At 45.5% G+C, this 13,038-nt stretch overlaps 1 protein-coding gene across 1 annotated transcript in view; it reads right to left on the bottom strand.

Moving 5' to 3' along the window:
- The window catches only part of LOC146990457 (transcription activator GLI2.S-like), an 86,222-nt gene that overhangs the window by 36,220 nt on the left and 36,964 nt on the right, over positions 1-13,038 (bottom strand). Inside the window, exon 4 of the mRNA XM_085803932.1 lies at positions 2,401-2,509. Within this exon, the coding sequence (XP_085660058.1) occupies positions 2,401-2,509 (109 nt within the window). The remainder of the gene's footprint in view (positions 1-2,400; positions 2,510-13,038) is intronic.

Here is a 13,038-nt window from a genome sequence, read left to right as displayed (position 1 = left end):
GAATTAAAGTGGAAATACTACAGAGTTAAGGTGGAAATCCTAAAGAGTTAAGGTGGAAATACTAAAGAGTTGAGGTGGAAATACTAAAGAGTTGAGGTGGAAATACTACAGAGTTAAGGTGGAGATACTACAGAGTTAAGGTGGAAATACTACAGAGTTAAGGTGGAAATACCTATGGTGGAAATCCTACAGAGTTAAAGTGGAAATACTACAGAGTTAAAGTGGAAATCCTAAAGAGTTAAGGTGGAAATACTAAAGAGTTGAGGTGGAAATACTACAGAGTTAAGGTGGAAATACCTATGGTGGAAATCCTACAGAGTTAAAGTGGAAATACTACAGAGTTAAGGTGGAAATCCTAAAGAGTTGGAGGTGGAAATACTAAAGAGTTAAAGCAGAAGTAAGTGATATATTTGTGTTAATATAAGTCTTAAATAGTTATATCTTCCGACAGCAATCACTTACATAGAGTGTTTGGACCGAAACACGGGTCTGTCAGTCACTCTGCTCTGCTCTGAGCCGAGGAGAAAACATTTCTCGTATCCTACAGTTTTTATCCAATGAGGAGAGAGAACGGCATGCAGGGCTGTGTGTGCAGCCAAGGGACGCCGTGAATGTGGTGACGTAGGGACGAGGACTGTTATGGTGCGTTCAAGGCAGCCCGTAACTCGTGTTTTCCGACCTGTGAAGTTGTACCAGTTCGATCTGGTACGAGTTCACGGGTCAGAAGTTACGAGTGGCCGTTATAGTGACTTTCACAGGTAAAACAGGTCGGAAAAACACGAGTGGGTTGCCTGGAACGCTACAAAGTCGTAAGTTGTGACTTGAAGCTGTAATTTACGCCTGCCTGGAACGCAGCATTAGCCAAAACGACCGGATCGCTTACTTCTGCTTTAAGGTGGAGATACTACAGAGTTAAGGTGAAAATACTACAGAGTTAAGGTGGAAATACCTATGGTGGAAATTCTACAGAGTTAAGATGGGAATACTACAGAGTTAAGGTGGAAATCCTAAAGAGTTAAGGTGGAAATACTACAGAGTTAAGGTGGAAATACTGAAATACTGATTGATTTCTCACCGGCTTCGTTGGAAACAACTGCACATGGAGGAGAGGAGGGTTAGAGACACAGAGGAGGAGAGGAGGGTTTAAAACCAGATGTTTGAGTGAACCGCTGCAGTTTTCCGAGCGAAACAAAAACGGGGATTTCCCAGCGACGGATCAGAGTCCTGTGTGGTGGGATGTTGTGTATAAGAGGAAAGTAAATAAATGGGCCAGTGTCAGTGATTGAAGCCCCAGCACCGCCACACGCTGCAGCCGCGGCCCTGACCTCTACCTCTACACTGAGGGGGGGTGGGGGGTGGGGGGGGGTTTAATTACAGCGCTGGCTCGGGGGCAACATGGCTGCACCACACAGATTAAGTCCACACAACAAGCCATTAATGAATATAAAGAGCTGCTGGACGCCGTCAGTGATGGAGCGAGGCCGAACGCGGCCGCATTAATTCACTGCTTCAGGTTTCACACGAGAGGCTGAACAAAAGGTCTGGACTATCACCTGGAGGAAATCTCAACAATATGGGTTTTTACTCATTTACTCATACGGTTAATCTCAGTTAGTTAGTTTAATGGGGAAAAAAACTGAAGCAACTGAACGCCTCACGCACGTTTAAACAAAATAATTCACTATTTCTACTGAATTGTCATTAAAAGTCTGTGTGTCATATGTATATATGTATCACAGACTGGATGTTAAAGTGATCATTTTGTGTGGCAACATTTTTTAAAGTTCATTGCCATGGAGACTGATGGGCGACCATGCAGCTTTGATTGGTGGAGTAGTTTCTACAAAGACTTGTCAGATAAAAAAAAGTATAAAGTTTCAGAGAGACAGAAACATCAGAGAAGAAGAGGAGGAAGAGGATTAGGAGAGAGGAAGAGGAGGAGGAGAAGGAAAATGAGGGAGAAAGAGGAGGAGGAGAAGGAGGAGGGAAAGGAGGGAGAAAGAGGAAGAGAAGGAGGAGAAAAAGGAGGAGAAGGAAGAGGAAAAGGAGGGAGAAAGAGAAAGAGGAGGAAGAGGAGAAGAAGGAGGAAAATGAAGGAGAAAGAGGAGGAGGAAGGGAAGGAAGAGGAGGAGGAGAAGGAGGGAGAAAGAGGAAGAGAAAGGGGAGGAAGAGGAGAAGAAAGAGGAAGAGGAGGTTTGTCACTCTTCAGACTTCAGACTTTGCACTGATTATTCACTTTGGACGTCACAGCGTCGTCGCCATCTTTTGACAGTGTCACTTGAGCGTTGCCTTGGAGATGCAACTGAAGACTGAAGCTGGAGTGAAGGAGTGTGATGGGTCAGAGCAGAGACAGGGAGGATGAGGAGGAGGAGGAAGAGGAGGAGGAGGAGGAACACTCACCCGTGCATGGCGTGGTGCAGCGCGTGCGGCTCGTAGTGGTACCGGCCCTCGTGGTGCCGCATGTCAATGGGGATCGGCGTGTGGAAGGTGGGGAACATGTGGTGGTGGGCTGCAGGAGGAGCAGGAGGAGGAGAAGGAGAGACACACTTTATTTACATTTCTACCAGATTCATGTTGTTAAAGTTCTACAGTGACCAAAGAAAATACAGATTTAACTAAGAATAAACTCAATAAATAAATCAGTGGGGCAATCACTCAAATAGAAGATGAAGAAGAGGAGGAAGAGGAAGATGAAGAGGAAGAGAAAGAGGAGAAGAAGGAGGAAAGGAAGAAGAAGAAGGAGGAGAGGAGGAGAAAAAAGAAGAAGGAGGATAGGAAGAAGAAGAGGAGGAGGAAAAAGAAGAAGAAGAGAGGGTTAGATGAAGGAGGGAAACTTCAAAACAAAAAAACACACACAAAATAAAAGGAGGCGAGCAGCAGATTTCAAAGCCAGAGAGAGCTACAATAAAGCAGCGTGAGTCTCGGAGCGAAGCCGAGCACTTTCGTGTAAAATATTGGCGCGATCACACAAGAGAAGTGGAATAAATAAATAATCAAAGTGGTTCCGTCCGTCCGGAGGAATCCTACATCTCCAACATAAAAGATCTCCAGCCGGGCCTTTTGACAAAGACCTGCAGCGCCTCGCTCTTTGAACTGAGACGGGATGACGGACTGTGGAGGGAAAACCACGACTGACAGCGCCTCAACCCCCCCACAACCCCCCAGTGATGAGCAGCAGCTTCACTCTGACTCTGTTTGCTCTTCGCTCTGCCTCCTCCTCGTCTCTCCAAGGTGAAGTCAGAGAAGTTGGACCAGAACATAAACACATCCCATCACATCCTCCCTAGACATGTTTTTATTTTTCTATAACTCTCTCTCTTTAGGTCGTTCAACTTTTTTTGTGCCATTCACTCCCATTCAAAATGATACACGACCAGACATGGACAGAGTTCTCGACCCCAGTACTTGAGTAAGAATGCAAATACTACTGGTCAAAATTTACTCCATTACAAGTAAAATTAGCTCAGTCGACATGTTACTCGAGTAAGAGTAAAAAAGTACTTGCTTTTAAAGGTACTTAAGTATCCAAAAGTACATGCTTTTAAATTTAAAAAGTAAGAGTAAATTTCTTATTTTTCACATCAATGAATGACTATAATTATTTCTAAATGAATTTAAGGATCATTTAACTCTTGTTTCTGAGAATTAACTCTTTGAAAGCAGCTGCACTGATGTGCTGCTTTTAGAACCACAATGTTCTATAAAGCTGCAGAAACACCTAGAAAAACAAATAAAATGAATGGGATCATAAGAGGACAGCAATTGTCATTTTCACGACTCGTGGTTTAGTTTGGAGTTGACAAACGCGGTCGAGAGCGTGGCTACTTTGGCGGTATCCTTATGGGGAGGGATGACGTAGATCCCAGTGGAGAGCTGCACTGTGATAGGTTTCCTTCTTTGACAAACACAGCTCGTGTCCAATAGTAAAAGACCTGAAAGTAACGAGTACTTTTCAGCCCTCCTAGGAATTAACTCGAGTAAAAGTAAAAATATTTGTCTTGGAAATGTATTCAAGTAAGAGTAATAAGTACCAAAGAAATCCAATACTCAAGTAAAGTACAAATCCTTTGGATATGTACTTAAGTACAGTACTCAAGTAAATTTACTCCGTTACTGTCCACCACTGTTCATACGCCTTTTAAACTGCTTTTTTTGTGCCATTGACTCCCATTCAAAATGATACACGACCATTGCAACTAGATTTTTAGTTGTATTTATATTTTCCCGTTCCCTGGAGTTGAAATCCCTTAAAAAGTTCATGTTTTATTGTTTTTTTTCATGCACTGAACTCAAGTGCAGCCACAACTTGAGAGAATCAATATTGGTGCCAATTTTTCACACTCTCAGGCTCAGAAAAATTATAATGTGCATATGTGGGATGGGAAAAAATAAACTTTTTGTGTTTTTCCTAAAAAAAATAAAAGATAAAAGAGGGACCTTTATCACTAAAACTGGTATTTTGGGGGTTAAACATTTAGAAAATACATGAATGTTTGTTATGTTATGTGTGGTGAGGACGGACGTTAATAATGGCATTCATAAAAAATATGTTTATACTTAATATTCATATAGCATGTCGTTAAACGTCTCATGGTGCGTTCAAGTACAAGCCACGAGTCGGATTCTCCTCAGGTGGCTGTCGTTTACTGACCAGAAGTTTTTACAACAAAGTCTTTTGTGAGACGGCTTCTGTCCGTCACATTTATTTGGTTTTCTTTCTTTCTTTCTTTTTATTTTACCCAGAATGCATTGCCTTTAGATTATCAATGATGAAGATGAACTGGGGCTGAGTCTTTGTTATATTCACGGTTTGTTTTTTGTGTTTTGTGTGTTTTTTATTTTATTCAGGGCTGCAGAGACATGGTGATGCGTTCAGGGGCCGCGGTTCGTCTGAGCCTCCAGGTGAGAAAACGATTTTGAAGATGTTTTTTTTGTTTAAATCTTTGTTTTAAAGACGTTTCTGTGGTCACGTTTGTGTTGTTATGCTGCGATGAGGAGGAGGAGGAGGAGGAGGAGGAGGAGGCCCAGGTTTGAGCGATGAAGGTGGATTTAACAAGTGGTTCCTCTTTAACGAGCTCAGTTCGTTTGCTTGTGCATCCTTTAACGGCCCTGTTTTATTTTCCACTAAAGGCCGTCTTCTCTTTCATGGCGTCGTCTCGGACGTGGGAAGTTTACCCACAACATCAGAGCTAATTAGCTGTTAGCGATAGCAGCAAAACCGCAGCGGCTCTTTAACCCACTTTATGGAGTTTATGTTTCTTGTTAACATTTTTCCCCTCTGGTTTTTTTATTTTTTTATTTTGGAAAAGCTCCACGAGGGCACCGACTAACTCTCTCTCTCTCTCTCTCTCTGTGTTTCCCTCATCATGTCCTCCCTCGCTCGCCCTTCCTGCTGCAGGTTTAATTACAACCTGGTGTGTCTCGTCTCCGAGCTGCCGGATCGGAGACGACAGGAAGACGGAGGGAAAAGATGGAGAGAGAGGAGAGGTGAGCCAGCTGATATCTGGACCGCATTAAAATTCTTCCTGAGTCTCACACACACACACACACACACACAAGTGTTGCCGGGTGACCTGGGATTTTTCCGAGCGGAGGGGTCAGGGCCACGGATCATTATCTGCTCTGGGCCGGGCGGCGAGCGGCGAGCGAGGCCTCCCGGCGCTCCCAGGGGCCCGGGACCTGGGTGAGTCAGCATTCCAGGTCCATTCCTCTCACTCTGCGCCCTGACAGGCTGACGGACAGACAGAACCCCCGGTCCCTGAACGCCTCACAGAAATAGCTCTCTTGTCTCGTTTTATTGTGTTTTGTGTGTGTGAGCTCGTTCTCAGCCGGATTCCCTTCAGACGACCGCCACCGTCGCCGCGTTTAGATCGGACCGCCACAAACACCGGGCATTTACAGTGTCAGATTTATGCTTCTAGCAAAAAAACATAAAATAAATGAAGTGGATTTAACCTGAATAACTCGGATTAAAATGAATTTTAGGGCTGCAACTAACGATTATTATCATTATCGATTATTTAAACGATTAATCGATTAGTTATTTGGTCAATAAAATGTTAAAAAATATTGATAAATGTCAATCAGTGTTTCCCAAACCACCAGACGACGTCCTCAAATGTCTTGTTTTGTCCACAAACCAAAGAGAGACTCAGTTTATTGTCATAAAGGAACAAAGAAACCAGAAATATTCACATTGAAGAAGCTGGAATCAGAGAATTTTGACTTTTTTTCTTTAAAAACTACTCAAACTAGATTATCACAATAGTTGACGATTAATTTAATAATCGATTATTGTTCGATTAATTGATTAATTGTTGCGGCTCTAGTGAATTTAAATGTGAAGATGTTTCAGTTTAAACTGATCATCGAGCAGAAACAGATTTTTAACTTGAAAATGACGAATTGTCACCAGGAACAATTGTTAACGTCCAGCGGCCAGACACACAGACACAAAGAAACACACACACACACACACACACACACACACACACACACACACACACACACACACACACACACATACACACCCTGTGTCTCCATTGTAGCTGCAGTCTGGTGTGATCACCTCTGAGGAGTCTGAATGTGTGTGAGAGTGAGCGGGAGCTAAAGCGTCCATTCAAGGAGCAGCTCGACTTAATGCACCATTCATAACAGCTGGGAGGAGGGGGGGGGTCAAGGAGGGAGGGGGGAGAAGGGGGGCGAAGGGGGGAGAGGGGGAGGGGGACAAAGAGCTGCTAAATCTGGGTCAACACAGCACGAGGTTCTGGAGAGGAGTGGAAATCCTTCACTTGTAAAGGTCACACTCAGGAAAACTCAAAGGAGGAAATACTGCGTTTGACTCTGTCATGTTGCCGTAGTCCACATCAGATATATATATATATATGTACATGTATATATGCATATATATATATATATATAGGTATGTGTTTGAGTAAAATTAAATTTAAAAAATGTTTGATTTATTCTATCAACTACCGACAACATTTCTCCCAAAATTGAAATAAAAATATTTTCATTTAGAGCTTTAAAATGACTAAACTTGTCTAAATAAGAAAAAATATCAAGTCTTTTCAGACCTTGAATAATAGAAGAAAACATGTTGATATTTATTCCTAAACAACACAGCAAGAATATTTTAACTCAGGAAGAGTTTATAAATCAGTTTTTGTGGGATAATGTCAATGTTTCATCCCAGCAGTGGTTTTATAATCTTCCTCTAAAACCAGATGTGGTTCAGGTGATGACCTCATCAGTGTCTCATTAAGGAGAATGAGTTGTGTTTGTGTTGGTATTTAATGGTATAATGTATATACAGTATATATGTTTAATTCTCTTGTAGCAGGTGTGAGTGTTTTTATCGTCTTATAATAAACCAGACGTGAGTTTGATGTTCAGTCCTGACAACAGGTCTGGACGCTGTAATCCGACCTGATCCTCGTCACCTTGTCAGGTGTCCGACCTCGTCATCCAGGCCGTGTTGCTGCGGCGATGCCCCCCCCCCCTCCCTGCGGCCTGGGAGGAGGGACGGACGGTGCAGCCTTATTCCATCACAGCGACAGCCGCCATTGTTCTGCCGGCCGCAGGAGGAACAAAAGGCGAGCGCTCGTGAGAGTTCAAGAGGCGTGTTTACCTGATTCACGGGGCCCCGATCCCCCACGGGCCCTGAACGCAGCGTCAGCCGGGGGGGGGGGGCGAGGGGGCTCAGGCTCAGGCTCCACTCATCTATTAGTCTCTGCTCGCTAGCGTTTGTTCCAGTGTCTGGAGGAGCCGCAGCTCGGTTTCTCAAAGTCAGAGCTGTGGCCTCCGCCTCCACCTGCAGCAGCGGCGGTGACGCCGTCCAGTCGGTTTGAGTCAAAGTGCGTTGAAGGTTTTATTGACGCTGTCAGACCCGACTTCACTCGTTTTAAATAGTTTGGTAACATTTAGGTCACAATAAGTTACAGAGTAGTAGTAGTTACTGAGGAACTAAAGTACACAGAATTATAGTAGTTACTCATTTTGATGTCTCACTTTACTTTAAGGTAACTAATGATTAAGTAATAGTTCCTCAGTAACTACTCTAATTTTCTGTACCTCAGTTCCTCGGTAACTACTATAATTTTGTGTACATTAGTTCCTCAGTAACTACTCGTTAGTTCCTCAGTAACTACTCTAATTTTCTGTACCTCAGTTCCTCAGTAACTACTCATTAGTTCCTCAGTAACTTGAGTTACAGTTACTAGTTACTAGTTATTTTAAAGGGACAACGAGGAGTTTTGGAAAAGCGAAGCGTTTTCACACTACATTTATGAGCCTCCGCACCGTGAAATTCTTTGACCGGCGCAAGACAGACTCATGTTTTCATTCATCAAGAATTAAAGTCAGAGGTTCAAAGAGGTTCACATACCGTCGTAGTTCCGACCATAAACGGCGATTTGGCTGCGTTATTCTCATGACTCGCCACGAAGGAAACGCTGGTCGGCTCGACCAGCATTTCCGCCACCACTAATAATAACAAAATAACGATAGAGACAGAACGATATATTTATCGAAAATGGAGCCATTAACAAGTGTGGGTAGCGGAGATTCATCCACATTAACGTGAGACTGTTTTATAACCAAATAGAAACTCCTTGTTGTCCCTTTAAATAACCTCCTCCTCTTCCTCTTCCTCTTCCTCCTGCTCCTCCTGCTCCTCCTCCTCCTCCTGCTCCTGCTCCTCCTGCTCCTCCTCCTCTTCCTCCTCCTGCTCCTGCTCCTCCTGCTCCTCCTCCTCTTCCTCCTCCTCCTGCTCCTCCTGCTCCTCCTCCTCCTCCTCCTCCTCCTCCCTCAGTGTGCGGCCCTGGCGTGGCGGCGACGGCGGCGGCGGTGAGTTATCAGGCGCCGTCAGCTGCTCTCAGGCCACGTGTTAATCACCTCCATGCATCACTGGGCTGAAGGTGAAGCAGCAGCGTCCTCCTCCTCCACCTCCTCCTCCTGCGCTGCTCGCCGTGTCAGGCGCCGCGGCGTGTTGTCCGCATGCTGTTTGTGTAATTTAGGTACTTAACGAGACTAGCGCGGGTTCAAAGACTGATTGCGGCGCGGCGTTAATCAGCCACCTCCAACGCGCGGCTGATGGATCGCCGCGCGGCTTAATAGCGCTGCTTAACACACAGGTTTGTCCAGATTAAGTAATTACCCGAGAGCTAAAGTTTATTATCCGCCCGGACGGCCGCGTGATGAAGGGCCGCCGTCGAGCGCCGCCGCCGCAGGAAGGCACGCCGATAATTAAAATACAATGAATTAAATCGCGGCTGCTTCTCTTCTCGGGGGCTGTCACCGCGCTCCCCTGCTAACATCCATATTACCCCGCCGGCGCCCTCGCCAGGGGGGCGCCTGGGATTACCGCCGCCGCCTCAGGAAGGAGAGGAGCAGCAGAGGAGAGGGAGGAGGAGGAGGAGGAGGCAACGGGCTCATCAGTAAATTAAACAGAGACCTAGATGAGGAGGAGGAAGAGGAGGAGGAGGAGAAGGAGGAAGAAGAAGAAGAAGAGAAGTGAGAGGAGGGAGGGGAGGAAAAGGAGGAGGAGGAGGAAGAAGAGAGGAGGAGGAGAGAGGAAGGAGGAAGAAGAAGAAGAGGAAGAAGAGAGGAGGAGGAGGAGGAGGAAGAAGAGAGGAGGAGGAGAGAGGAAGGAGGAAGAAGAAGAGGAAGAGGAAGAAGAGAGGAGGAGGAGGAGGAGGAGGAGGAAGAAGAAGAAGAGGAGGAAAAGGAGGAAGAAGAAGAGGAGGAGGAAGAAGAAGATGAGGAGAAGGAAGGTGAAGAAGAGGAGGAAAGGAGGAGGAGGAAGAAGAGGAAGAGGAGGGAAGAAGAGGAGAAGGAGAAGAGGAGGAGAAGGATGGTGAAGAAGAGGAGGAGAAGGAATAGGAGGAAGAAGAGAAGAGGAGGAGGAAGAAGTGGAAGAGCGAGAGGGGGGAGAGAGAGGAATAGGTGGAGGGGAGAAGGAGGAAGAGGAGGAGGTGTAAGAAGAGGAGGAAGAGGAGAACCAAGTAGACTAAAATAGACGGAGGGGTGTGTGTGTGTGTGTGTGTGTGTTGTCTCGTCAGCACTCGACTCGTTCTGTTGAACAGGAAGTCACCGTTTCTGCTCCGCTGACGTTTGACATTGCGACGCCATGCGTGACGAAGAGCAGGACGACCAGTCTCTGCTCCTCTACTCTTCCTCCTCCTCCTTTCTCCTCCTCTTCCTCCTCCTCCTCCTCCTCCTCCTCCTCCTCCTCCTCCTTTCTCCTCCTGTGTAAACACCTTCAAACGGACGCAACGCGGCCGCAGCAGGAAACCTGAACCAGCTTTGTCTCTGATATCAGAGGGAATGAGAGATGAGCTCAGAGGAGTTCACTCAACACACACACACAGAGTTTCTGCAGCTACATTTTAGCCTCCATCATGAAATGAATCAACGTATTTTACGCCCCGACCCGTCCTAACGTCTGGATAAACTAACTAACTAATGAAACTATATGAAACTGAAACAAGGAAACGCTCCAACAGTGTTTTACAACTTCTCTCTGGACGTCAAACTCACAGAAAAAGGAGCTTCAGCCTTTAGGACAGATCTCCAGTAATCCTGCAGAAACATCCAGCTTTAATCCAAAACCTAAATATCGCAATTAAAAACTGGTAATGGGAACGTCGCAAATATCGCTCAAACATTTTTACGCTCTCATGAGGTGGTTGTTTTCCAGACATATCGATATAAAAGTTTTATATATCGCGAGACGAGACTTTACCAGAGTTACGGCTCATTCGCAAAAGGGTTAGGCTACACCACCTTTCAATGGAAACACCTGCAAATAACAACTGTACTTATTCGAAAATTTCAGAAATATTTTTATTTTGCGGAAACCTGTGATGGAAACTCTGACGTCCAAGGAGTCTGAGCTTCAACAGGTTTAACGCCACAGTTCAGTCGACCTGAGATAAGAAACTGAGAGTTTAACGGGTTTAAAGACATTTTTATCAATGAAATGCAACAACAACACAACAGCTCAGGTTAAATCAGAGCTTCCCGCCTTCAAAATAAAAGCACGGCTGCACAATTAATCACAATATCCAACCAGTTTTATATATGAACTGAACTGAAATCGTGCAGCAGCAGCAGCAGCATCGACTCGGCCAATCAGAAGCCTCCATCCACCCTGAGCTTCAGATCCATCCTCCATCTTCACTAACCACATGATAATCCTCCTCCTCCTCCTCCTCCTCCTCCTCCTCCATCGTGGCCTTTGTCTTCACACTCGACCTCCACACAAAACCCTCTTCACCCACTTCAAACTGACCCCCCTCTCTGCTAAACAGAAGCTGGTGGGAAACAAAGGAGTCGAGTCTGAGGGGAACTGACTTTCTAATCCAGATTAACACTTTCCCACTCTCTGTCCACTAGGAGACCTTCATCCCTCCTCCTCCTCCTCCTCCTCCTCCTCCTCCTCCGCCTCCAGCAGCATCATCATCTCCACAGAGGAGGTGAAATTACAGGATGGGGGCTTGGTTTGTTTTGTTTTTTGCGGCGATGACACGTCTAAAGGAGCGCTGGTGTAAACAGGTTGAGTTTACGGAGCCCAGAGGAGAGAGGAGAGTTTCCTAAACACATGCTGATCTTCAAAAGCTGGACTGTAGGTGTGATTACACCCTGCGTCTGTTCACCGGCGTCCTCGCACCACGGGCACGCCGTCCACGGAGACAGAAGCGCTCGCTCTCTAATTTCCTCCACAGTCTTTATACAAACGCTTTGAAACGGTTAAAACAACCTGAGCTAGAAGAGTCGCAGAGAAACGGCAGAAACTGAAAAGAGCTTCAACATCAAACTGAGCTGATGAGCTGTGGGAATCGAACAGGCGGTTTGTTTGGTTTAGTCAAACCGCAGCCGCTGAAACAATGTGAACATGATGTGATGAGGAAGAGGAAGAAGAAGAAGAAGAAGAAGAAGAAGAGATTTCTCTCTGAGCCGCTGAGGCACCAGAGAAAAAGAGGAGGAAGAGGATCTTTAAAGGAATAGTTCACCAAAAAATGAAATTCAGAAGTTTTTTATTCCTCAAAGTGCATCTGGAGACCCGGGAGGCCGGTTCGTAGTCCAACGAAATCCTAAGAACGTCCATAAAACTACACAAAAACCATTTAATATTCCTCCACACTGCTCGTCCACTGCAGTCCAAGTGTCCTGAAGGGATATAGTCCAGAGTTCACTGGAAACAATGTCATTTAGGACATTTTTACAGCCTAAACAATCCTATATTGAATTTGCCTGGGGCGATACAGGACTGTTTAGGCTGTAAGAATGTCCTAAATGAGGTAGTTTCCAGTAAACTCGGATTGCAGTGGATGAGCAGTGTGGAGGAATATTAAATGGTTTTTGTGTAGTTTTATGGACGTTTTTGTGTCTGGCCCTAATACTCTCATATAAAGTTTTGGTTGGACTAGGAACCGGCCTCCCGGGTCTCCAGATGCACTTTGAGGAATAAAAAACATCAGCATGAGGGGGAGGCAATATTCCTTTAACGAGGATCCAGCTGTGCATCTGATAGTTTCATCTTTACTCTGACTGTTCACCTGTCGTGTCTCAGCTGAAGGAACTCTTCAGACGAAGCAGCGTCCCTCTGCAACTGGAGCAGCAGATGAAACACACACAGCTCCATAATGCTGACCAAAATAAATAAATAAATAAATAAAAAACCTCCTATTACTTCGTCCTCGTCCCGGCGATTCATCTTCAGAGTCCCGTCTAATGAGTTCCCTGTGACGGCTCCGTCCACTTATTAACAAAGAGGTGGTATAAATGAGCGCCCGGCTAATGCTCGTGTTTCCTGACCTTGTTTCCGTCCCGGCTCGGCCTGCTTCCTCTGGATAATTAGCTCCCGGTAAAAACGCCACCAATGGCTCCAAGACAAAGCACAGGAGGAGCGGGACGATTAGTCTAAAAGAGCCATTAGCCTCCAGAGCAGGAGCTGCACGTATCACCTGCTCCTCGCGGCGGCTTCAGATCCTTCACCGCTCCACTGCTTCTCCCAAAACGACCTGTTTCTCG

Source organism: Trachurus japonicus, chromosome 2 (assembly GCF_045865225.1).
Source record: "Trachurus japonicus isolate A0001 chromosome 2, Traja_1.0".
NCBI lineage: Eukaryota > Metazoa > Chordata > Actinopteri > Carangiformes > Carangidae > Trachurus > Trachurus japonicus.
Note: the sequence above shows the minus strand (reverse complement) of the source record. Positions and strands in the feature narration are given on the sequence as shown.